At 31.7% G+C, this 26,282-nt stretch overlaps 2 protein-coding genes across 4 annotated transcripts; one reads left to right on the top strand and one right to left on the bottom strand.

The window, feature by feature from the left end:
* The first annotated feature begins 4,565 nt into the window (after window positions 1-4,565).
* LOC115033165 (zinc finger MYM-type protein 1-like) lies at window positions 4,566-5,530 on the top strand. Its single transcript, XM_029485265.1, has 4 exons — window positions 4,566-4,643; window positions 4,842-5,034; window positions 5,189-5,335; window positions 5,403-5,530. Exons 1-4 carry the CDS (start codon window positions 4,566-4,568, stop codon window positions 5,528-5,530), a joined length of 546 nt encoding a protein of 181 aa, XP_029341125.1.
* Window positions 5,531-11,199: 5,669 nt separating this feature from the next.
* LOC100165111 lies at window positions 11,200-19,727 on the bottom strand. 3 transcript variants are annotated; one of them, XM_008191679.3, is made up of 7 exons: window positions 19,274-19,727; window positions 17,929-18,015; window positions 17,774-17,858; window positions 16,378-16,481; window positions 12,793-12,989; window positions 12,578-12,713; window positions 11,200-12,336 (listed from the first exon to the last, which is right to left on the bottom strand). In XM_008191679.3, the coding sequence occupies exons 2-7, from the start codon at window positions 17,999-18,001 to the stop codon at window positions 12,257-12,259; spliced, it is 675 nt and encodes a 224-aa protein (XP_008189901.1). In that variant the 5' UTR covers window positions 18,002-18,015; window positions 19,274-19,727; the 3' UTR covers window positions 11,200-12,256. The 3 variants fall into 3 exon arrangements, with proteins under 3 accessions (XP_008189901.1, XP_001946513.1, XP_016655964.1); XM_001946478.5 differs by having other exon boundaries at window positions 17,929-18,018; window positions 19,274-19,724; XM_016800475.2 differs by lacking the exon at window positions 19,274-19,727 and adding an exon at window positions 18,950-19,267 and having other exon boundaries at window positions 17,929-18,018.
* Window positions 19,728-26,282: the final 6,555 nt, after the last annotated feature.

Here is a 26,282-nt window from a genome sequence, read left to right as displayed (position 1 = left end):
GGGATTGGCCATGAAGGCACCAGTTTCGCAGAGAAGTCACCAGGTCTAGGATGAGAAGTCACCAAGTTAGCTGAGAAGTCAGCCAGTTGGCTGAGAAGTCATCCATTTGGCCGAGAAGTTAGCTGATCAGCCGAGAAGTCAACAGGTTTGGCCATGTAGGCACCAGGTTCCAAACAAGTCACCAGGTGTGACTGAGAACTTACCAGGTTTCAGATGAGAACTCACCAGGTTACGGATGAGAACTCCCCAGAATAGCTGAGAAGTCAGCTGGTTGACAGAGATGTCAGCAGAGTTCGCCTTGAAATCAGCCAGTTGGCCGATAAGTTAGCCGATCAGCCGAGAAAATACCAGGTTCGGCCATGTAGGCACAAGGTTCGCAGACAAGTCACCAGGTTTAGGATCAGAAGTCACCAAGTTAGCTGAGAAGTCAGCCAGTTGGCTGAGAAGTCATCCATTTGGCCGAGAAGTTAGCTGATCAGCCGAGAAGTCAACAGGTTTGGCCATGTAGGCACCAGGTTCCAAACAAGTCACCAGGTGTGGCTGAGAACTTACCAGGTTTCAGATGAGAACTCACCAGGTTTCGGATGAGAACTCCCCAGAATAGCTGAGAAGTCAGCTGGTCGACAGAGATGTCAGCAGAGTTCGCCGTGAAATCAGCCAGTTGGCCGAGAAGTTAGCCCGTCGGCTAAGAAGTCACCAGGTTCGCAGAGAATTCACCAGGTCTAGGATGAGAAGTCACCAAGTTAGCTGAGAAGTCATCCATTTGGCCGAGAAGTTAGCTGATCAGCCGAGAAGTCAACAGGTTTGGCCATGTAGGCACCAGGTTCCAAACAAGTCACCAGTTTCGTCTAGAACTCACCAGGATATGCCTAGAAGAGATGTCACCAGAGATCGCCGTGAAATCAGCCAGTTGGCCGAGAAGTTAGCCGGTCGGCTGAGAAGTCACCAGGATTAGCCATGTAGGTACCAGGTTCGCAGACAAGTCACCGGGTTTAGGATGAGAAGTCACCAGGTTTTGCTGAGAAGTGATCAGGTGTAGGACGAGAAGTCACCAGGATTTGCCGAGAAGTCAGTCTGTTGACTGAGAAGTCACCGGGATTGGCCATGAAGGCACCAGATTCGCAGAGAAGTCACCAGGTCTAGGATGAGAAGTCACCAAGTTAGCTGAGAAGTCAGCCAGTTGGCTGAGAAGTCATCCATTTGGCCGAGAAGTTAGCTGATCAGCCGAGAAGTCAACAGGTTTGGCAGAGAAGTCACCTGGTTCCTGACAAGAACTCACCAGGGTCTGCCTAGAAGTCACCAGGATTTGCCGAGATGTCGGCCGGATGACTGAGATGTCACCAGGATGGCTAGGAATTCAGCTGGTTGGCCGAGAAATCGTCAGACCTGGCTGTGAAGTCAGCCATTTGGCCGAGAAGATTTGCCGATCAGCCGAGAAAATACCAGGTTCGGCCATGTAGGCACAAGGTTCGCAGACAAGTCACCAGGTTTGGCTGAGAAGTCACCAGGATTAGCCATGTAGGTACCAGGTTCACAGGCAAGTCACCAGGTTTAGGATGAGAAGTCACCAAGTTAGCTGAGAAGTCAGCCAGTTGGCTGAGAAGTCATCCATTTAGCCGAGAAGTTAGCTGATCAGCCGAGAAGTCAACAGGTTTGGCCATGAAGGCACCAGGTTCGCAGAGAAGTCACTAGCTTTGGCTGATAACTCACCAGGTTTTGCCGAGAAGTCACCGGGCTTAGGACGAGAAATCACCAAGATAGCTGAAATTTAGCCGGTCGGCTAAGAAGTCACCAGGATTTCCCGAGAAGTCAGCCAGTTGACTGAGAAGTCACCAGGATGGTTATGAAAACGGCAGGTCCCGAGAAGTCATCAGACTTGGCCGTGAAGTTAGCCAATCGGCCGAGAAGTTAGCCAGTCGGCTGAGAAGTCACCGGGATTGGCCATGTAGGCGCCAGGCTCGCAGACAAGTCACCAGGATTGTCAGAGAAGTCACCAGTTTCGTCTAGAACTCACCAGGATATGCCTAGAAGAGATGTCACCAGAGTTCGCCGTGAAATCAGCCAGTTGGCCGAGAAGTTAGCCGGTCGGCTGAGAAGTCACCAGGTTTTGCTGAGAAGTGATCAGGTTTAGGACGAGAAGTCACCAGGATTTGCCGAGAAGTCAGTCGGTTGACTGAGAAGTCACCGGGATTGGCCATGAAGGCACCAGTTTCTCAGAGAAGTCACCAGGTCTAGGATGAGAAGTCACCAAGTTAGCTGAGAAGTCAGCCAGTTGGCTGAGAAGTCATCCATTTGGCCGAGAAGTTAGCTGATCAGCCGAGAAGTCAACAGGATTGGCCATGTAGGCACCAGGTTCCAAACAAGTCACCAGGTGTGGCTGAGAACTTACCAGGTTTCAGATGAGAACTCACCAGGTTACGGATGAGAACTCCCCAGAATAGCTGAGAAGTCAGCTGGTTGACAGAGATGTCAGCAGAGTTCGCCTTGAAATCAGCCAGTTGGCCGATAAGTTAGCCGATCAGCCGAGAAAATACCAGGTTCGGCCATGTAGGCACAAGGTTCGCAGACAAGTCACCAGGTTTAGGATCAGAAGTCACCAAGTTAGCTGAGAAGTCAGCCAGTTGGCTGAGAAGTCATCCATTTGGCCGAGAAGTTAGCTGATCAGCCGAGAAGTCAACAGGTTTGGCCATGTAGGCACCAGGTTCCAAACAAGTCACCAGGTGTGGCTGAGAACTTACCAGGTTTCAGATGAGAACTCACCAGGTTTCGGATGAGAACTCCCCAGAATAGCTGAGAAGTCAGCTGGTCGACAGAGATGTCAGCAGAGTTCGCCGTGAAATCAGCCAGTTGGCCGAGAAGTTAGCCCGTCGGCTAAGAAGTCACCAGGTTCGCAGAGAAGTCACCAGGTCTAGGATGAGAAGTCACCAAGTTAGCTGAGAAGTCATCCATTTGGCCGAGAAGTTAGCTGATCAGCCGAGAAGTCAACAGGTTTGGCCATGTAGGCACCAGGTTCCAAACAAGTCACCAGGTGTGGCTGAGAACTTACCAGGTTTCAGATGAGAACTCACCAGGTTTCGGATGAGAACTCCCCAGAATAGCTGAGAAGTCAGCTGGTTGACAGAGATGTCAGCAGAGTTCGCCGTGAAATCAGCCAGTTGGCCGAAAAGTTAGCCCGTCGGCTAAGAAGTCACCAGGTTCGCAGAGAAGTCACCTGATTCCTGACGAGAACTCAACAGGGTATGCCTAGAAGTTACCAGGATTTGCCGAGAAGTCGGCAGGTTAACTGAGATGTCACCAGGATGGCTAGGAATTCAGCTGGTTGGCCGAGAAGTCATCAGACTCTGCCGTGAAGTCAGCTATTTGGCCGAGAAGTTTGCCGATCAGTCGATAAGTTACCAGGTTTGGCCATGTAGGCACAAGGTTCGCAAACAAGTCACCAGGTTTGGCTGAGAACTCACCAGGTTTCAGATGAGAACTCACCAGGATTTGCCGTAAAGTCAGCCATTTGGCCGAGAAATTACCCGTTCAGCTGAGAAGTCACCAGATTTGGCCATGAAGGCACCAGGTTCACAGAGAAGTCACCAGGTTTGGCTGTGAATTCACCAGGTTTCTTATGATATCTCACCAGGATTTTCCTAGAAGTCAACCGGTTGACCGAGAAGTCACCAGGATTGCTATGAATTCGGCCGTTTGGCCGATAAGTCACCAGATTTGGCTGTGAAGTTAGCCGGTCGGCTGAGAAGTCACTAGGATTGGCAGAGAAGTCACCAGGTTCACCGAGAACTCACCAGATTTGTCTTAGCAGTTATAAAACTTCGGACGAGAAGTAACCAGGATCATAGGCGCAAATATGGGGGGTGGTGGGGCTTGGGTAGGCTTAGCCCACCCAGTTTTCGAACGTAATGTGTGATTCCCGAATCCCATAAGGCATATTATAACTTATTAAGTTGTGTGTTGATTGTCTTTAATAATTTTAATTTATCAACATTGTATAATTATCAAACATTTTATTATCAGATTCATTTTATCAGTGTCATTTTTAATCACGGGCACGATTTATGTTATAATATATTTAATCGTGATCACGGTCGAAGAATCTATAAATGGAAAATGAACGGTTTTTCTGAAAACCGCTATCTCGATAGATAATATTATTGAGAATAAGATAGCGCCATATATCAGTGCCACCAGCCAATCCCGCGTAAAATTAGTTTCAAAACAAAAGTATTCAAGTATGATATTTAATTTTTAAAAACTGACTTGATCCCCTTTCCACAAAAACCGTCCATGGTCCATAGTCCGTGTCGTAAATTTTGTAAACATCGTATTCACGGTCTTAGAATAAGAAAAGTGAAAACCGTGGTCCGTGAACCGTGATATTTATTATAGCGGTGCTCAATACTTGTTATCGTTGTGACTCTTGATTATAATTAATTTTAATATATAAATTATAAGTGTTTTTAATTTGTATTATATCGCAGTAAAGTGAAAACTATTCAATACAATAATTATTAATAAAATGTTTGGTATTTTTAATATTAAAAAACCAAACTCGAGTCTTAATAATGTTCCGACTGCAGTCTATGATTTACCCCATTCTAAATGCGAAAAAGATATTGATGACCCTGGACTTGATGTTTCTAGTGATGTCAATGATTTAGATCTTGGTGATTTTGACTCAGGTCCTAGAAGACCTATTCTAAAAGTATGTATTTTATTAACATTTGACCCAGGCATTATATTTTTTGTTTTAATTTTAATATCACTTGCAAGTAATTTCCTTCGCTTAATTTAGATGATTAGTTGTTCTATTAGTATTGCTTTTTATATTGCTTATTTAGAATTTCCCTAAAAAGAAAATTGGTTCACAAAATCGCTCTTTCTCAGCTGGATTTTTTAAGAATTTTGAATGGCTAGAATACAGTATTAATAAAGATTCTGGTTTTTGCTACGTTTGCCGCATGTTTTCCAGTGAATCTGGAAATGCTGAAGATTCATTTACAAAAGTTGGATTCAATAATTGGAAAAGTGCAAGTTACATTATTAATTCTATTGTTTAATTAATTATAATAATTATTAATTTGATTTCCAGCTCTCTTATAGATTTAAATCACATGCTTCTACTACTAACCATTTAGTTTGTCTTTCAAGAATAAATGAATATAAATGTAGTAAAAAAATGGTACAGTGTTATCACAATTATGTTCTCAACATCAGCAACAAATAAAAAGAAATCGTAATTATTTAACACATTTGATTGATATAGCCTTGTACTTGGCCAAACAAGGAATTTCTTTTAGGGGTCATGATGAAAAATATGATTCAAACAATCAAGGTTAGCATTCATAAGCAACTATTATTTTATTTATTTCAAATTATTATTTGTGATTCATTACTTCTAGGCAATTTTAAAGAAATGTGCAAACTTTTCTCAAAATATGACAATGAATGTGAAGACATGTATTTGAAAAAAATTAACCTTACTAGCTGGGTAATACAAGAAGATTTAATCAAATTGTGTGCTGATTAGGTCAAACGATTAATTTTAAGTGAACTATCTGATGTTGGTTTTTTCTCTATAATGCGCGACGATGCAAGGTGTACAAATTTGTTGCTATTTATTAATATGATTATTTATAAATAAAAATTTAAATAATCATGTAATGTTTGTACAATAATAAAGTAACCTAAGTCTATCATTAACTATGTTTGATTTGATTGTCTAGGTGTTTTAGAGAAGAACAACTATCAATCTGTGTGAGATATGTAGTTGGTTTAGAAGTACATGAACGGTTTATTGGGTTTGTTAATGTTTCTAGTGGCCAGGGTGCTAGTAGTATTGTAACTGCTATAAACATTTTTTTTAAACTCCAACAAATTGACACCAAATCGTTGAATATCATTGCGCAATCATTGGGATGATGGAGCAAATGTGATGTCAGGAAAACTCAATGGTGTTCAAGCGAAAATAAAAGAAATACATCCGTGTGCAATTTATGCGCATGGCATATCGACTCAACTTAGTTATGGTAGATTTTTGTAAAAATATTAAGGTATATGTATCTACAATAATGTACTAATTTAAAATTTATATTAGTTGTTATTTATCTTTATTTAATTATGTTTAGAGTGCACGCAATGTATTAAATGGTATTAGAGGCTGTATATGTTCACTTTTCCCATCCATCTAACAACTTAAAACTATCAGAAATTCAGACAAACCTTGGTTTGAAAAATGGAAACATTTTAAAAGTATGTGATACTTGGTGGGTTTGCCGCTACAAGAATTGTGAGGCCATGTTGAAAAACTATACTGCTATTGTGACATTATTAAATTCTGAAATAGATGATCAAGCAGATAAAGATGTTACTCGAGTAATAGGTAAATAATAAACAATAAATAGGTATCCAAAATATTTTTATTATGCTGTTGCAGGAATTTTAAGTTTTCTTAAAGAGGTGTTGTGCATAATAAATGTGTTAAGCAATGCACTACAGAATCCTTTTACTATTATTATAACTTTAATAATTATAATTATTATTGTTAATACTATTACTTTAATTATCATTATTATTACTATAACTATTACCATTACCATTACCATTACCATTACCATTACCATTACCATTACCATTACCATTACCATTACCATTACCATTACCATTACCATTACCATTACCATTACCATTACCATTACCATTACCATTACCATTACCATTACCATTACCATTGATATTGTTATTGTTATTGTTATTGTTATTACTATATTACTAGAATTCACGGCCATGTCTGGTGACTTCTCGGCCAACCGGCTGACTTATTGGCCAAACCTGGTGAGTTCTTATCCGAAACCTGATAAGTTCTCATCAGAAACCTGGTGATTTCTCAGCTAAACCCGATGAATTCTAGGCGAACCTGGTGACTTCTCCGCCAATCCTGGTGACTTCTCAACCGACCAGCTAACTTCTCGGCCAACTAGCTGATTTCACGGCCATGTCTGGTGACTTCTCGGCCAACCGGCTGACTTCTCGGCCAAATCTGGTGAGTTCTCATCCGAAACCTGGTGAGTCCTCATCAGAAACCTGGTGACTTCTCAGCCAAATCTGATGACTTCTCTATGAACCTGGTGACGTCTCGGCCTACTTGGTAACGTCTCGGGCCTTGGCCAAACCTGGTGAGTTGTCATCAGAAATCTGGTGATTTCTCAGCTAAACCTATAGGGAAATACAGAAGATTATCAACTGGAAAAGACGGAGAAGTCTCAATACCGATGGATATTTACTGTTGATCCATTGATGCAATAGTTCATTGGAAAATTAGGCGAATAACCAGAAAACTTCGCTTTTATAAACTTTTTTTGCTATGGGACATCCAAATATTAGGGAAATACAGAAGGTTATAAACTGAAAAAGACGTATAAGACTCAATACCGATGAATATTCAATCTTGACCAATTGATGCAAGAGTTCATTGGAAAAATAGATATAAAAAAAAAGAATAGTCTTGAAATGTCGCCAGGTTTCTGATGAGAATTCACCAGGTTTCTGACAAGAACTCGCCAGATTTGGCTGAGAAGTCACCAGGCTTAGTACGAGAAGTCATCCAGTTGGCCGAGAAGTTAGCTGGTTGGCTGAGAAGTTACCAGGTTTGGCAATGAAGCCACCAGGTTAGGCCGAGTAGTACTAGGTTTTTGACGTGAAGTTACCAGGTTTGGCCAAGGCCCGAGACGTCACCAAGTAGTATTTTTTTCGTGTGGGGGAGGGGGGCAATAGCCCCTAATTGAACCGACAGTGATTGGTGGCAAAAATTGCGGTGGCGAAACATTCAGCTGTGAAACGTTCGGCGTCGAAATTGACAGCGTCGTAACAGTGAAGACGAAATGTATGAGTCTGGTTTTTTACGATGATTACATTTTCAGCAAGTTTTGCGGAAACTAAAAATACTTTGATACAATGATACTCAAATATTAAAAAAGCGGGTTAGTGGATGTCACTCTGTTGTACAGTAGGTTATAAATTGGTCAATGTATTATTAATTGTATTAAACTTAAATTGAAGGATGTAATATCATTGTATAAGAAAAACGATTCTGAGCGGAGATGGTTTGTCAGTCAGGATATTTTATATTGGTTTTATTCATTATAGCTTGTAAGTTGAATCAATTATATACCTAATATTACTGGCTGAATAACCCGGCGTTGCCCGTGAAAAAATTGTGATTAATTATCTCCTTTTGAGCATAACTCGCTCTGCTTAGGTATAGAACTATAGAAGCAAATCATGTTATATTTTAATTTTTAGCCATCCCGCGTGATGTTGCCCGTGAGTTTCGCTTATGGTCATGCGAACAGTGTATTATCAGGTAGGACACAACGAGATGGGAGATAAAATATAGCCTATATATTAGTAAAGCTTTTTAGTTGAAAAAAAATTTGTATACAGTGTACCTAAAATAGTATTGAAGTCATAGTTTGATCATCCCGGATTTTTAGGAGTATTTAATACTTATATATTAATATATTTTGGGGGGTTATAATATTATCGTTTAAAATATAATTGGAGTATTGGTGTATCTACATGCAATGCATAAAATTATTTTTTATCGATAAACTTTTCGGAACAATTTCTCCTGTTGACCGTCGGACAAAAAGGATAAGTTGCAGGTAGCTGGAATGCTGGATACCCACGAGTAGTGATGGGCACTGTCTGATTGTTTTAAGCTATCGAGTGTATTACTCGATAATTTTTCAATGAAATCGATAGTAATAATATCTATTCAGTTGAAAAATCACTCGGTTGTTTTTTAAACTATCAAATGACAATTGATACTAAAAACTATTCGATAGTGCCCATCACTACCCACGGGCACAATACGTCATATTGGAGGTGAATAATTATAATTGCTACATTTTTGAAAATCATTTCTTATTGCACTGTGAAAATATGAGAAGAACCTCTATTCCAAATTTCATGTTCGTACTTTGTGTAGTTTTTGAGTTTCAGCGAGGAGTGAGTCAGTGGTATTTGGATTTTATATGTATAGATTATTTTTTATTCGTTTCTATGGTGATAAACAAAGCGTTAGCAATTAAAAGCCCATTTTTAGCGGTTTTTTGTAATTTGTCGGTGGTTTTTCTCGTGGCATTAAATAATTATTGAGAAAATCGAAAAATTACCTGTCTAAAGTACCATCTTGATCGAATTTGCTATGTGACGATTAAAGTTGGGTGACAATTCGACCAACGTTTGTACACATTAGGCTGTAATTTTAAAAATGTTGCATGTGCGTGCGACAGCCGACTTTGTCCCGTGGGTCCAAGTCCGCCGATCGACGACAATACCTGCCGGTGCGACGAAAGCACAGACGCTCCCCTCTTTTGTCTCCGTGGTCTGGGCCACGCCGACTAATAACGTGTATAGGGATATCGGCTGATTAATGTGTGTCCACATGACCACATGCTCTCGCTCTGTCTCTCTACTCCCCACTGTCTCTGTCATCCGTCGTCTTTTTCGTACGTTTGTGCTCGACTAAGCCATCGGACGACACTTTCTAACCAGACGTTGGTCCAAGCGCAATGTTGGAGTAGTAGGGTGCCGCGATCGCCGTAGTACCATCGGATGGCACCTAAGAGACATGGTGGTAACGTACTTGAACTTGTATATATATATCTTTAACCCCGTATCCCTATAATTTAGAAGTTATATTATTATTGCCATATTGGCTGATTCATATTATTATTGTGGTGTGTGTTTTTTTTTTTACTTTATTTTTCTCAGTCCGAGTTTTATGCTGACTGCTTTTTCGGCGCCAAAATTAATTAATATACTTATATTTTTACCTGAACAGTGTGTCATGTCTATTTATTGTTATTATTGTTAACATTTCTGGCATTCCAAAACATAAAAATCCACGGCGCTCCGACCTTTTGGGGTCTCGGCTCGTGGTTGGCGACCTAGCTCGACCACATGACTCTCGGGTCATGAGCAATATGACTCAAGCTGTCACAGCTAAAAGATAAAATACTATACATATGTTGAAATCGAAACACTCCTTCTAGTAGACATTTTGTATACTTACAGGATAAAAAAAAAATAAATAAAATAAACACCATTGAAAACCACTAGCTTTCTCGTTCCACTCAGAATATAAAACTGAATACAATAAAATTATAGTTGTAAAAAAATGACATGGATAAAAGTTAACCTACCTTATTAAAAGAAACAGTCTTATATTGATATTGTCGACAGTCACAGTTAAAGACTAAAATTGTAATTATTGAATGTATGACTAAATAAGTTTTTTTAGTCATGATTGAATATTATTGCAATTATTTACCTATCAAGGCCGGGCTGGGAATATAAATTGGCCCCGGGAAAACAGAAAATTCGGCCCAATTTTGGGCTGATAAAAAATATTTATAAGTTATCAGCCCAAATGTATTCAAGTAGTCCGAGTTTTCGTCAGGCATAGGTTAAGTTAAAACAGGTATAACAATTTGTAATATGTGCGGTCTGTAATTATAGCTGACAGTTCTTCATAAGTCATAATATAAATATGGTATATTGATTATATCAAATAGTAATTGTATCACACTTCTATAGGTCTTTATCGTATTAGTTTATTTCATAGAAATTATAAAATAACTAGGTCTCCTTCGGCCATCAGAAGGAAGGTTTCCCCCTAGACATCAATAGTTCACTCCCACAAAATTGAATTCTAATTTATAGGTACTAGGTAGTAGGTACGTGGATTGGCCATGGACCATTTAAATAGCAATCAGGGTACAAGCCACTATGATTATCAACTTTCGATAATATTAGACCTTGACCATAATATAAATTTGACAATAATAGTCCACATTGTATATATTATAGTATGGTATTATACTTGCGATTGGCTAACACTGCTAACAGAAATATTTACGTCAATTAATCAGTCAAATACTTGAAAAATCTTCTGTAATTATGAGTTACACTACAATACATTAATAATTCTAAGCAATATTCTCAATATGCACACTTAATGTCAAGACGGGCTGCATTACTCCCTAGATGTTGACACACCATTCTCAATGCTTCTATTATGACGTGCAGTACTATCTATTAGTTCAATATTATTTTATACTTACAAAAAAAGCATAGAAACCTTTAGACATACTTTAACTTCCTATTTTTTTTTTTAAATTACAAAACGAGGCCATTATTTAAAATTATATATTTTCATTTTTTAAATAAAGCTTGTGTTCATCAATATCTTTAAGACAGATTATTTAATAAACTTTTCATATAAAACTTTGTACTTATCTAAATATGAAAACAAAAAAATGAATGTGTAAATAAAATACAAATTACAAAAATAGGATTAAATTCTAAAATGAATACAATAATAATAAAAATATAAATGTAGGTATTCAATAAAATTAATATTTTTACAAATTTTAACTAAATATTTTAACTTTAAGATAATTTCTATTTTATAATTCTATAAATACAACAATTCTTTGTAGTTTGTTTTTACTTAATATAAATGTTGTTCAAAATAATATTTATTTTAAAATAATTTTATACACATCATAAATACGGTAAAATATTTAGTACTATTATTTATCATAAAGTAAACACAATAAAATTAATTTGAAATTTTGGTAGTGAGCATAACAATATTACAAAGAAAATTGACTATTTCATTTGTGTTATTACTCAAAATATTTTTTATTATAATAATTTTTTAAGATTTATTTAATTATAAAAGATAAGTAAGCTACAATACTTTAATTCATAAATGGACTACTTATTTTTTTTTAAATTCTTACATGTAATATCTAAAAATCTAACAAAATACAGTCTGTCGTTTTTAGTCTCTAACATTTACAACAAGCAAATTTAGTGAAAAACATCATTGTTGAATTTATTTATTATATAAAATGAAGTAATAAAATAAATAAATATTGCCTTACATAAAAAGTTATCTTTATGAAGTAGAATACTGATTAAAGAATATTTCAACAAAAAACATTTAATATAATTTTTATTTTGGATATAAAGTGTAGAGTAAAATATACATTTTAATAACAATTTTTGATTTATACAAAATGACAGCAAAAGTAAGAATACTTTTAAGTAGTTGTAATTTAATTTACACTTCTATATACAATTGCTTTACTGGAACATTATAAGTTACTACCGGTTATTAAAAATATAAACTATTTGGCACTTAAATATTAAAATGCATTCTATTCTGATTTTTACTGAGTAATTATTTTATCATTTTGTGTATTTTTATAATACGTGCCAGGCGTTGTTTTGGTGTCGCCATACCTTTTCTTGGTCTCCCAACTAAAACACAAATTATTGCAAATTAACATTATTATGACCAAAAATAAATTTAAAAAAAAAACAGTACAATCTGGTATTTAAACTCATAACTTTAAACGTTAAACAGACACAGGTAAAAGCTATAGTGCCTATTAGTATTAGCATTTTAACTTTAATACAATCATGTTAAAAGGGTTTTGCTATGAATACTTATATCTATATGTATTAAATTTTACTTTAGATTAAAACTGCAAAATATTACCTTTAGGAGGCAGTGAATCACAGTTTTTTTTTGCTATTGATTCACCAACAGTTGTTTCGTCTGTTAAATCAGTAGCTGGCTTTGAAACATCTATGTCTTCTAAAACTTGTTTACTTTTTGGTAAACGACCCTTTTTCTAATTGAAGTAAAATAAAAGGTTATAAATATTTAACTATTCAAATTCAATGAATGGTACCATTTTACGAATTACATACCAAGCGTTTAATTGGTACTTCGTTATTCTTATTATTTTTACATTTATTTTTCTTTGATACAGGTTTTTCAACTTTTGGATACAAACACTTAATATGTTTGCGTGTTAAGCGTTCCCCAGGAGTTAAAATATTAGATGGTGGTTGCCACGTCACATCCTTGGTATCTTCATCATCAGAGTTAGTTACAGCTGGATATACTATTGTGAAAATTAATTGTTAAAATATAATTTTTATACGTATTTATTTATATTTTATTTTAAATATTTAACATGTTACAGTATTAATTGTATATGTATACAATAAAAAAACAGTAATTATTAAATATTATTAGGTATTTATTACTTAAATATAACCAACGATTATACCAATGTCATGTTTTATATTTACAATTTAAATGCATCTAATAATTACAATCAATAAAATTATAGACATAATATATGATCTGAATAAAAATGTTTAATCTGACAATAAACTAGTATTTTTTACTATCATATTATCAACATTTCATTTTTTTTTTTTAGGAATGACAAGTCTATTAAAATTTTTCCATTAGTTTTACAAAAATGTTATGACTAAAATTAATGTTTGTTAATACATTTAAGTAAACAATATTGGTAGGACGAGTAGTAAAAATAAAAAGGTACATACAATTATTTTTTGGTTAAATGCAAGTACTTTAAAATTCACCTGTCTTAATAGTTCATGACAATCAAATATATTGTTAAGAAATAAGAAACTTTTCCACAAAAGCGAGTGCAATATTTTAATATTTCTTTCTGGCATATTAATTTTAAAAGCTAAAAAAGTTTATATTAATCTTGCACATTCCAAGTTCATACATCATCAAAATGCATTTCTTATACAATTAGAGGCATTCAGATATAATCAAATATATTTACATACCATACAAACAATCTATCTATATTGCTTTATAAATTATTGATATCACATGGAGAAAATATACATTTTCAGGTTGTTGGAAACTAAAGAAATTTAAAAAATGTTAAAAATCATGAAAAATGTCATTAGTAAATAATATAATGAATATTACATAATATAAAACAAATTATTTAAAATCTGATATAATATTTACTAAAGAGTGATAATTCACTAAATGATTCGGATTATCTGAATTTAACTATCATTTCAAAAAAAATTTGACTACAACTTACTTAATCGCCCAGGAACTATAGTTATTACCTATTTGTCTATGAAAAAGTTTTTTTTTATAATTTAACTTTATATCTATAAATCTAGAAAAACAGCAGTAATTAATGATAGATAATATAAATAAATTTAGTATTGATAATAATAATAAAAATATAATTATAAATATAGGTACTATTATTCAAAATGTTTAGTTAATACCCAGTATGTTTTATAGGATTGGTAATATTATGCAGGTGCTATGAATATTGTAATAATGATTAAAACAAATAAATAAAGAAGTCAAATATCTAGATCAGCGTTTCTATTCTGTCGTACACGGAAGGCTTATAGGTGGTAAGCGAAGAAAATTTTCCTTTAAAACAAAAAAAGGAATTGTCAATAGATCATAACTTATATTAAATATTATTTGGTTTATTTGATATAAATAATAATTATACATATTTCATTTTATTTTTGTTATATTGTTATAACAAAATAACTTTGTAGTTATAAAATAAAATACAATTCTATATGTCATGTAAAATAACGTATACATTTTTATAAAAAAATAAAATAGATTATTTGGTTATAAGAGGCTACGATAATTGTTAAACTGTATATACTCTGTTCGCCGAGAGAACACGCCAGTTCTGCACATGGCTCGCCGAGGCTCTATTTCCCCTCCAAGATGCCTGGTCTGTCGGCAGTCACATCCTGCCGCTGGCAGCTATGGGTGAGTGACGTGAGGGAATGTGCAGAACGAACCAATTTTTGTCAGGCCGCGGCGTTTTCTCTCGGCGAACAGAGTATATTAGGTTGTACGTGGGTATAAAAAGGATGAGAACCGCTGATCTAGGTACTTAAATTACCTTATATTATCCAAGGTTATAATATTTATCTCATATTCATATTTCATACTATATTATATTACAATGTATGGGTAGGTTACAACTAAATCCGGATTTAGATTCTCTTAAAACACCTTAAATACGATGCTGATTTTCTCTAAAAAAAAAAACTAAGAGTATCTACACTACATACAGATACATCGGTACATGTATATGTCTTGTTTCTACTGAATATAGTTGACATAAGAATTTTAATATTTTTCAACTGCTATTGTAACAATATATTAGGAGCGTTGTATTAAATTTTTACATTTTTAGCCGAACAGATAAAACTTTATTGATATTTATAGAAAAAAAAACTAAAAAAATTGAAAACTGACAATATCCGTAAACAGCTCAAAAAGAGTCAATTTTTTTTCAAAATTTTATCGCGTATAGAAAATTCTAATATAAACATTCAGTAAAAATTTCATGTATCTACGGTCATTTGTTGTAAAGTTACACCAAAAACCAAAGTCAATTTTCTCGAAAACAGATTTTGTATAAAAATTCTCGTTTTTCCTTAATTTTTCTTTTGTTTTTCACGGCGCTTTTGAAAACTACTGTAAAATTTTCACTTTCGACCCCCCAAAGTACCAACTAGATTCACTTTCCTTTCAGAAAAGATACTGTTGAAGAAAATCCAAGCACTTTTACTATCCTAAAAAGTGATGACAGACACAAAAAAAAAAAATTAAAAAAAAAAACATCTTTGTGAAATCATTACATTCATCGTTCCACTCAGAATCTAAAAGGGAGAGTTGTGAGTACGTACGGATAAGCCATAAGTACTCCCAGCCATAAGACATTTACATATCAAAAACCTACAAATGTTCTTATATTGTTCTCTCAAAAATTAGACAAAATATGCAAAAATAATCAATAAATCTTATTATAATATGCTTAAATATGCAATTTTTTTTTTAGAATAGTCAGATTTATACTAGCATAATGGAATAATTGCATTTTAGTAAAAGTTAAAACAGTTAAAATAGGGTATTTTATGTAAAATGGTTCTATAAATAAATATAATTATTTGTAGATTTTTTATTTTATTAATTTTATAAACTTAATTACACACAATTGCAAACCCAAAATATTTTTGTACTTTTGATAAATAAATAAGTTTTTGTTATCAGTATAGGTTTGGTAAAGTAATACATGATGGCACAGAGAAATAATAGTACTATAATAGCTGAGTGTTATTTTTTAATTAAAATTATATTTTATAAAAACTAAGGTTGGTAAAATATTTTTTTAGGTACCATAATATTAAAAATTAAATTAATGAGTATTTTTTCTTCATAATTTACAAAATATGCTAAATATTCCCTAACTCATGAAATATTTTCAAATATGCAAAAAAAAATTTTCCTATGAACTCTGTTCAATGAATCATCCACATTATTTTACTCTTTTAAGACTATATAACCTCAATAATGACATGTAAAAAAACTTTAAACATATAAATCTGGAATTAAGCTATAACAAACTATTCTGATTTTCACTAAATCAAAATAATAAAAACAAATATTTTGAATTAACTTACTATAGTTTTCATCTTGACGAATAGATTCAATTGGTTCATCACATATGTCAATCAACTCTGATTCAGTTTCATCAACTTTTTGAACAAATTCGCACGTGTACGACCTATAATTTGTATATATATTTTATTTTAAATAATATTCTGATTTAAATGAACTATAACACAACCTATTAAATTTAAATAAAAATAAAATATTACATTTATGAAAAATATAGAAAATAGCAACAAAAATAAATTGTATTTGTATATGAGTTATTATTGATTACATTTTATGTTATATAGTTACAAAAAGATAAATAAATTATTTTTAATTGAACTGATCTTTAAACTGAAAGCTTTACTATTCAAGATTATTTTAAAAATAAAAATAGTTCTATACTCTATCCAGAATAAGAACGTTTTCGGGCGGCCGACCTAAACGGGTTCACTGCACGCAGGTCGGGCTTATGACATTCTTATTCAGGTTACCTTTTTTTTTATTTAGTGATAAAAAATAACTATATATTATACAACTAAAATGACTTATTAACTTAGTAATTAATAATAAATTATAAGTAAAATTAATTTCTTGTTTTCAATTTTGCTGATTGTAAAATGACATAATTATTTTAACAACAAAATTTTTGTTATTTCATCATCACTATTCTACCCGGCTGGGAACCACTGGTTTTACGTTTATCAGCTTTGATATTACGTCTATAAATTACAGGGTAATATAACAATTGATACAGCACAGCACACTTCATCTGATAACGACATTTCAATCGTTTTGAAGTATTTAAATAATTGTATGCTTACATATTACAATTATAATATAGACAATCATTCCGAACTTAATTTTTATATAAAATTATTATTTCATAATACTTCAATGAAAGTTTTGTAAGCATAAAAATCTATAAATTAAAATACAATTATTTGTTAAACCTTTATTAAAAAACTTTTTTTTTATATTCATCAAAATACATTGATTGTTAATATTTAATAGTCTAAAATATTTTTAACTTAAATAGGTATGAAGCTTTTTTGATAAATAATTCATGATACATAAAATATCATTATTTAATAAATAAAAAAAAAATAATAAATAGAGTAATTTTTTTTCAAATATTGCAGAAAAAACTGTTAAGACTGAGCCCATGAATAAATATTAAACACTTATGCCAGGTTGCATAAAAATGAACTAATTTAATGGATCAATACAATTTAATAGACCAATCATGAGCCATTAAATCATGTTTAAAGGACCATTAGCTCACTATTGATTCAATAAATGTAATAAAATAGCTGACGTTGCAATTTGTTTCTGTATTCTATAATAATTATCAAATCCTATAGAATCTGAGACCAGATTATTAAATTGTGTATTTTTTTAATCAATTGTATTGAAACTTACACAACTTCATCATGCTCTGTGGATGAATCTTTACCTTCGATGTCAACGTCTGGTTCTTGCTTTTTGATTCTAATAATCATTTTATCTAAATAAAAATATTTTTTTTTAAAATTAATGATAGTATGGAACATAAGTAAATCATATATATAATATACCTTGGGTAGCTAATTCACTAGAATACTTTTTATGATGAGAGTTATCGGGCATTTCATCAATATCTAGTTCCATATTTGACAAGCTACCTACTATAAAATACATTAAATCAACATTAAAATAATTTGTTAATATTATATTACATTCAAATTAAATTAGAGTTTGTACTAAGAGGACATTACACCAACATTTTTTGTCTTCGTCTTACAAGTGCGTAATATAAATTGTACGCTCAGCAGATCACGTTAAGCTCTGTCGGTTTAAAAATTAGAGTGAATTGACTTCTTATAAAATTTAAAGGTAAGATTATTATCTATGCAATACCATGGGCTTTTTATTACATTTTAATTTTAAAGCGAGTTATGAGTATTTTAGATGTACAAACGATTTCTCCTCAACCAGAAAAAAAATAAAATATCAGTATCACCACCATATTAGTTTTATACTCGGTTTTATATTAATTTAGGTATATGCACCTATCAAACCTGGAATATAATAAACAAATTAACGTCTAATTAATATTAATCCGGAATATGACTTTGGTATCTGTGTTACTTTGTTGGAAATGATCGATTTTACATTTGCATTGTTAATCATTCAATATAAAAGGCAAAAAATGATAATATTAAATGTTAGTATAGGTACCAATGTAATACTATCTTAGATCATATACAATGGATAGAGTCATACAAACAATTTATGAAGCCAACATAACTGTAGGACCTCAGTGATATGCACATGCGCTTGGTCTCTTATCATTAATGTTTGGCGCAAAGTGCTGCAGACGCGCAGTTAAGATAAACAGTTGCGCAAGCGCAGATGTCACAGGTCCTATAGTTCCTATAGTTATGTTGGCTTCAACTCATTTTATACGCGTAATATGCTATGACTCCATCCATTATATATGATCTAAGAATACTATCAACAAATAAAAATATAACCAAACCATGAAGGTGTAGTGTGTAGATAAGAATATAAGGAATGTGAGTATAGTACTACAGACGCTACAGAAAATACACTTACCAATTTCACTTCATTTACAATTGACACAAGGTTATTTGTAATACTTCAAATGTCTACTAAATGTGAATTGTATATTATATTATAAAAGTAATATCAACTGAAACTCTGAATAAATGTTATAAAAACTGTATACTAACAGAAAGGAATAATTAACCTGAAAATACATGTAAGCGGCACAATAATGTAAACGCTAAGGAAACATCGGTACGAATAACCACTTGGCGTAACTTAACAGCATAAATGGGTTTTAGGATAATATAGGTGCAAATCATTCAAACCGAATGGAATCTATACAAATTCGCTCAACGGCTATTGAATACTCACCTAAAACAAGAACAATTGACACTGCGTTATGATGCAATGGTGAGATCGATAAATCTGACCGTCTGGTTGATAGTTACGCAGAATGTTTCCCATTTGGGCGCGCAACGTTATGAAACTACGAAAACGTCATTAACGACAACATATTAGAAAATAGTTAACTGACAAATTAAACTAACGTTTTTTCACAAGAACAACACAACAATCATATTATGTTTTCTAAATTATTATCATTCGTGATATCGGAAACCAGCTATGGATAACCATTCGATATTAGTACCTATTCGAAATCGTCGTAGTTACTGCCGATTGGTCGATGTATGTTTAATAAATTAATCGTTGTATCGTCGTATCGGAGGTGAATACATAATAATAGTTTGATGATTATTCATAAATAATATCAGAGTTATCAGTATCGTTAATTCAATGATTAATTATTATTCGAAACGTGTTCGGTCAGCGGCGGTAATAACTCACTATCGGAATTAAAATCGTTCGATAGCGCGGTACGTGAAATTAAACGCTTAAATGCTGTTATCATAGATTTGGAAAATCGTAATCGTAAAAACTATAAAGTTGGAAAATAAATTCAGATTTTGATTCATGGTAAAAACTTTAGAGTAGTCTGCATATTGTTGCTACCTAATATATTTTATCGACGGAGGTTTTTATGGCCTATAGGATAAATATTATATCGACCACAAAATGTATGTAAATAATAGATTTTATCTATTCTGTGTATCGTCTGTGACGCTCATAGATACGGTTATCTAGATAGATATTAAGATATTGGAAATTGGAATTAGATAATATCGTCGGCTTCAAGCAAAATCTTACCAACAGCAAAAACTGAAATGTTGGGTAATAGCTAATAAATAAATATCAAATAATAATACTTTGATAAAATTTAGATTCTGAGCGAATACAATATACCTATAATATTGATATTTGATTTTACATAGTGTGTTCTTTTAGATTCTGAGCGGAGCGATGAATGTATATTGATTTTACAATGATGTGGGTTTTTTATTTTTTTATTTTTGTGTCTGTCACCACCGTTTGGGCAGTAAAACTGTTTCGATTTTCTTCAACAGTATCTTGTTCGATGGGAATCTAGTTAGTGCATTCGGGAGGTCAAAATTTGAAATTCCCAATAGTTTTTAAAAGCACCAGGAAAAACAACATAAAATTAAGGGAAAACAGGAATGGTTTTTGGTGTAATTCTAAAACAAACTTATTTATATGACATTTTCACTGGTTGTTTATTTCGCATATCTATTCAAATTTTGACAAAATACGGAAAAATCACGAAAATTAGGAAATTATTTTGAGTTAAGGATTCATACAAATTTTTCTTTTTAAATCTAAGATTTGAAAATGTAATACAAGATTCCTCATAAGTTTGTCTACCTTTATCATAAAAAAAAAATGTCTACAAGCAAATCAAATATAATTTTTATGAGCGTTTGAAGTTCATATTTTTACAAGATTGGATATTAACTCGATTTCCCATGTAATGATTTTGTTATTTTCTTGTAATTAAAAAAACGAATAACTGTAGATAGGTACATGAAAATTTCACAAATGTTTATATTTTCATTTTCTATAAACCATAACATTTTGAAAATATTTTGACTCATTTTGAGCTGTTTACGGACATTTGTCAGTTTTAAAATTATTTAATTTTTTTTTCTATATGAATATCAATAAAATGTTATTTGTTGGGTAAAACGTGAAAATTTAATACAAAGCTCCTGATATTATATTGTTACAATAGCAGTTGAAAATATTAAAAATACATAGACACAATTTTTTTATAATCATTTAAAATTCGAATTTTGACAACATTTATCAAATTTAAAATTTAAAAATGATTTTGTAGTTAAAAATGTTTAACTTTTATGTTAAGGATTAAAAACTTACAACAAGGTTCCACGTAAGTAGGTTATTTTGTAACAAAAAAAATTTCAAAAATATAAAAACACTGTTTTTTTTATATAGTTATTTAACTAAGAATAACGAATAAGTTATTTTGTTGTAATTTTATAATATTAATTCAACTGTTACGGCTACTAGCCTACTGTATTAATAATAACTATAGGTATTAAGTAATAACAATATAAATATGATATAAAATATTCACACTGACAAACCGCCACTGCTCAGAATTGTTTTTCGTATACAATGATAATATAATATTTACATCATTGAATTCAAATTCAATCCATTATACAGTGACCCACTTGTAACTTACTGTACAGCAGAGCGACATCCACTTACTCACCTTATTTTAAATTTATTATGTCAGAAGACTAATTTTCAGTTTTTTTAGAAGGAAAAATGCTTCAATTTTCAACTTTGTGAGTGATTTCTGGTAGCAAATTGAATCTAGTTGGTACATTTAAGGGGCAAAAGTAAAACATTTTATTTTTTAAAATAATCAAGAAATTAGTTTCTTTTAAATATCGTTAAAACATTTTCGCTTGGTCAAGAATTTTGAAAATAATTTTCAATTTCAGGTTCCTCATAATAATATATTGATCATACACCAATTGAAAAATACATAGTCGAAATATATTTTTTTAAATGTTTAAAAATTCATATGTTATTACATTTATTTGATAATTAGTAATACAGACTTAGGACTGTCTTCGTTTAGAGTCGTTTTTCATATGTATGCAATGATTTATCATTGAATTAAAATTTAACACATACGTACTTCACACTTTTATACTTGCTCAATTATGGTACACTCGAGTACTCGATACCTATGGGTATGCACAGCAGAGCGGACACCTATACTTCCTCCGTTTTCAAATTATTTATTTAGGTACATTATTTTTCAAATATTAAAAATTGACTATGTGTCAATAATGAGTTTTTTATCCAAAGATACCTACTTGTATTTGGTTTTGGCCATTAAATCACTATAACGTGATGTATATGGAGTTCTAAATCTTTCAGAAAATCGTAAGCCAATTTTTATAGTTAGTGACTAGTGAGTTTTTAAGCCTACGATATTATATACCTGAATTGATGCATCGTGACATGTATAACAATAATATATTATCTAATATTTTTGATCACGCTTCAGTAGTTCTGTAGAATTCGGGTCACCCCACCTGGTAGGAGTGATACCTTGAACTCCATAGTCCTTGAGTTGCAATGATTGTCACACTGCAGTCGCGTCCTACAAGAAAACGCATCGCTCGCTGTGGAGGATCGTTCGCAATAGGTAGGTATATCAAAAACAAACTACGGAGATTTTGATTATATTTTACACATACTCGTTGAGATAGATAATTCTAGATATAGGTACTGATACAGTGATACATAATAATATTGTTTGTCGATGTACATACTACAGTACCTAGCTGGTTACTGGTACGTAGTACCTAGTAAGGCTCTTAGACTGTAAGACTGTAAGTCTGTAAGAGTTTTGTTAAGAATACTTTTCAAATGTATTCAGAATACGCATTTGAATGCTTGGTGTGATTAATATTTGAAATACGTACCTATTGAATACTGTCATCTGTCTTTCAAAAGTATTTGAATATAAAGACAAATACATTTTGAAATTACCAATTCAACATTTCAAAATACTTTAAACAAAATGTTTTGTTGAACAATATACTTATTTGCATAGTATGTTGAAATGTTAGTACGTTTATCACAAAAAAATGTATACTTACGACTATTAAGAAATAAATAATTATTAATAATATTAATACATTTTTAATTGCTTAAATAATTTCAGATGTCACATACACAAACCTATTTTATTGTCCGCAGTTAAACTTCAGCAAGGTGCGCAAGGTATAGATATGCGTTTAAGGTAGGTATTGTGTGATTTGTGTATTTAGTGAAATCTTAAATATTCTTAGAAGCATTATAAAATATTATTTTAAGACCAATTTTTAAAATAATTATAATAAATAATAATATACAAAACAAAAATATTGTTCGTTGAAATACGACGGTAAAAATAGATAAAAAGGTATTTAGTATTCTGGAATAAAATATAAAGAAAAAGTATTTTGAAAGTATTTGAAATACCAAAAAGAATAAAAAGGTACTTAAATACAAGCATTCAAATACTCAATAACGACTACCTAGTAAGTAGGCAACCCATATTATATTGAATCATTATGTGCTTGTTTGTGCGGGTAGGTATCATATAAGTGTTACCGTGTATGTATTATTATGCTGTGACAGCAACTTCGTTTTTTTATTTAGACTATAGATTTTCACATAAATCCTTATAATTAATGTAAATTGGTAATTATGTTTAGCTTTAGAAGGCCTGCCAAGCAGCAACGTTTGTTAGGTTTTTTCATAAAGTATGCAACAAAATTGGAAACAATTTGGTGACAATCTATATATATATAAGAATCTAACTTTATTTTGGAGACGAAGGAAACCGGTTTGTTTGTTTATTTATTATTGTTACTATCATTATTACTATTATTATTATTATTATTATTATTATTATTATTATTATATTATTATCAATTATTTATTTATTTGTTTGCACTTGCACTTTTCCATTTGAAATATATATTATTCATTGAACAAATAATTTATTGTTACATATTTTTCTACCTTATCTCTATTCTATAATAAAAAGATTAAAATTTACCACTCCAGTGGTTGAATTCAAAATGTAGGATATATTATTTTCAGAACTTAGCAATAACAATAACTACAATATGTGATTATATTATATTATTTGTATAGCCAAAAATAGTCTTATGTTTTTAAATTAAATTATAAAAAAATAATTTCTTCCGGAGGAAAGTCGGGCAGCTAGTAATTAATAATATTATATAGGCATTAGCCATATAGGTATTGGGTACTAATGTATACTATATAGGTAGGTCGAAGGTAGTAGGTGCAAAAAATGTTGTTCGACAATCATCAATCAATTATATTTGTGTCTTTACGATAAATTGTAGTTAAATACTTAAATAAAATCAAACACCTAGACTTTCTGTTTTGTTCGTGTTTTCGAAAATGTCGGATTGGTAGGTACTGCAGTAGTTGCAGACTGCAGTTGTCCTAACATTTTATTTATTTCAAACCCATTTTAGCTCACACTTCGGTCTTTTAAGTTTAAACATCAAGCATTCATTCATATATTGAAACTAAATTAATAAGTGAGTACAATTTTACAAATATATATAAACTCTTAAAAAGTCATAAAAGCTCAATTGCTCAAACACATAGGTAATTATTTATTATTACTATGTTTCAGAGCAAATCAATATACGAAGGCGAAATTTAGGGAACGAGCACCGGTGAGCACCGAGTACATGCCTGGGGGTGACAAAATATTAAATTAGTTTAAGAAATATTTAATAAAAATTAAAATTAACGTAATTGTATATGTAGTAGTTAGGAAAAATTTTATGAAGTATTTTATCCAAGTTGTTTTGTCAACAATCCACAAGTTATAGTTACTAGTTAACTTTTAAACCTCTTTACAATGTTGTAATGTCAATGTTGGTATTTGTACAGTTTGTGATAATAACAATATAGAATATTGAATATATTACTATTACAATGAGTAAAAAAGTATATTAAACATTTTCGTAAATCGTAATGATAAAATATTGAAATGTTTTTACAGTACCAAGAAAAAGCAATAAAATAATGTGATGTTAATGTTAATGAATAAACATGAAAAAACTTCTAAACACTAAAATTGTGCAATTAAAGTACCTATGTTTTTTTACCAATAAATATTAATAGTGAATAGATAAACTAGATGAGTACCTACCTATATTCAACGACGTTGTCATTTGCCAGCTGGTTGTAGTAGATCATCTATGTAACATCCAAGTTCGGATTAAGGAGGGGGGCATGGCCACGGGCAGCCGGGCCCACAACGAATATTGAACAATAGCGAGTAATACGTTTCCTATAATATAATATAATATATGGATAACGGATACATATCATTACAATTTGGCCCCAGGCCAAAAATTATCTTAATCCGGGCATGGAGTAATATGTTAAATATTACTAAAATCATTAAAAATTGTATTTTGAGTATCATAGAATCAGTACAGTTTATGAAAATAAAACTTTTAAATTCAGTTATTATGTATACTATTATTTAGTATGTATTTTTAATATTTTCCAACTGTTGTTGTAACAATATATTATTAGCCTTGCATTAAATTTTCACGCTTTTTTACCCAACAAATAAAATTTTATTGATATTTATAGAAAAAAAATTTACAACTAATAATGTCTGTAAACAGTTCAAAAAGTGTCAAATTATTTTTAAAATTTTATCGAGTATAGAAAATGCTAATATAAACATTCTTGAAATTTTCAAATATCTATAGTCATTCGTTTTTTAATTACAATAAAATAAGAAAATCGTTACATGAGAAATCGAGTGAACATCAAATGTTGTAAAAATATGAATTTGAAACGTTCATAAAAATTTAATTTGACTTTCTTGTAGACATTTTTTTTTTTTGAAAAAGGTAGACAAATTTACAGAGAATCCTGTATTACATTTTCAAATCTTAGATTTAAAAAGAAAAATTTTTATGAATTTCTAACTCAAAATAATTTGCAAATTTTCGTCAATTCTGTCAATATTTGAACTTTAGGTGCTTATAAAAAAAAATTGTGCCTATGTATTTTTTCTACAGTTTTAAATTATTTACTATAAAATGCAGGCATATAAGCATACAGCAAAACCTGCGTAAAAACCTGGAATGTTAAAATCTGGACTGTGAATGTCTGGAATTTCAAAAATTTAAATCAGTAAAAATCTGGACCGTGAAAATGTATTCTAAACCCTACTGTACCTACTTTGTTATTGACATTTTTATGGATTGTATATTTGTATTTTGTGTGTTATTATGTAATAACTAATAATACACAAATAATAATCACTATTTCACTATATCGTCTGGCACTCTGGCGTCTACAGATTACAACATTGTTTTCCATAATATAAATTATTCTTGGTTAAATTGTATGAATTTGACTT

The sequence above is a fragment of the Acyrthosiphon pisum genome, chromosome X (genome assembly GCF_005508785.2).
Source record: "Acyrthosiphon pisum isolate AL4f chromosome X, pea_aphid_22Mar2018_4r6ur, whole genome shotgun sequence".
NCBI lineage: Eukaryota > Metazoa > Arthropoda > Insecta > Hemiptera > Aphididae > Acyrthosiphon > Acyrthosiphon pisum.
This window is presented reverse-complemented; position numbering and strand designations above follow the sequence as displayed.

Excerpts from the sequence above, each read along its gene's own strand:
- LOC100165111 (XM_008191679.3), bottom strand. The coding sequence starts at position 18,001 with ATGGAACTAGATATTGATGAAATGCCCGATAACTCTCATCATAAAAAG. Across the intron at positions 16,482-17,773 it reads ACAGAGCATGATGAAGTTGT|GTCGTACACGTGCGAATTTG; the intron begins GTAAGTTTCAAT and ends TACAAATTATAG. Across the intron at positions 12,990-16,377 it reads TCGTCAAGATGAAAACTATA|TATATCCAGCTGTAACTAAC; the intron begins GTAAGTTAATTC and ends TTTTCACAATAG.
- LOC115033165 (XM_029485265.1), top strand. The coding sequence starts at position 4,566 with ATGTTCCGACTGCAGTCTATGATTTACCCCATTCTAAATGCGAAAAAG. Across the intron at positions 4,644-4,841 it reads CCCTGGACTTGATGTTTCTA|AATTTCCCTAAAAAGAAAAT; the intron begins GTGATGTCAATG and ends TTGCTTATTTAG. Across the intron at positions 5,035-5,188 it reads CAATAATTGGAAAAGTGCAA|TGTTATCACAATTATGTTCT; the intron begins GTTACATTATTA and ends AAAATGGTACAG.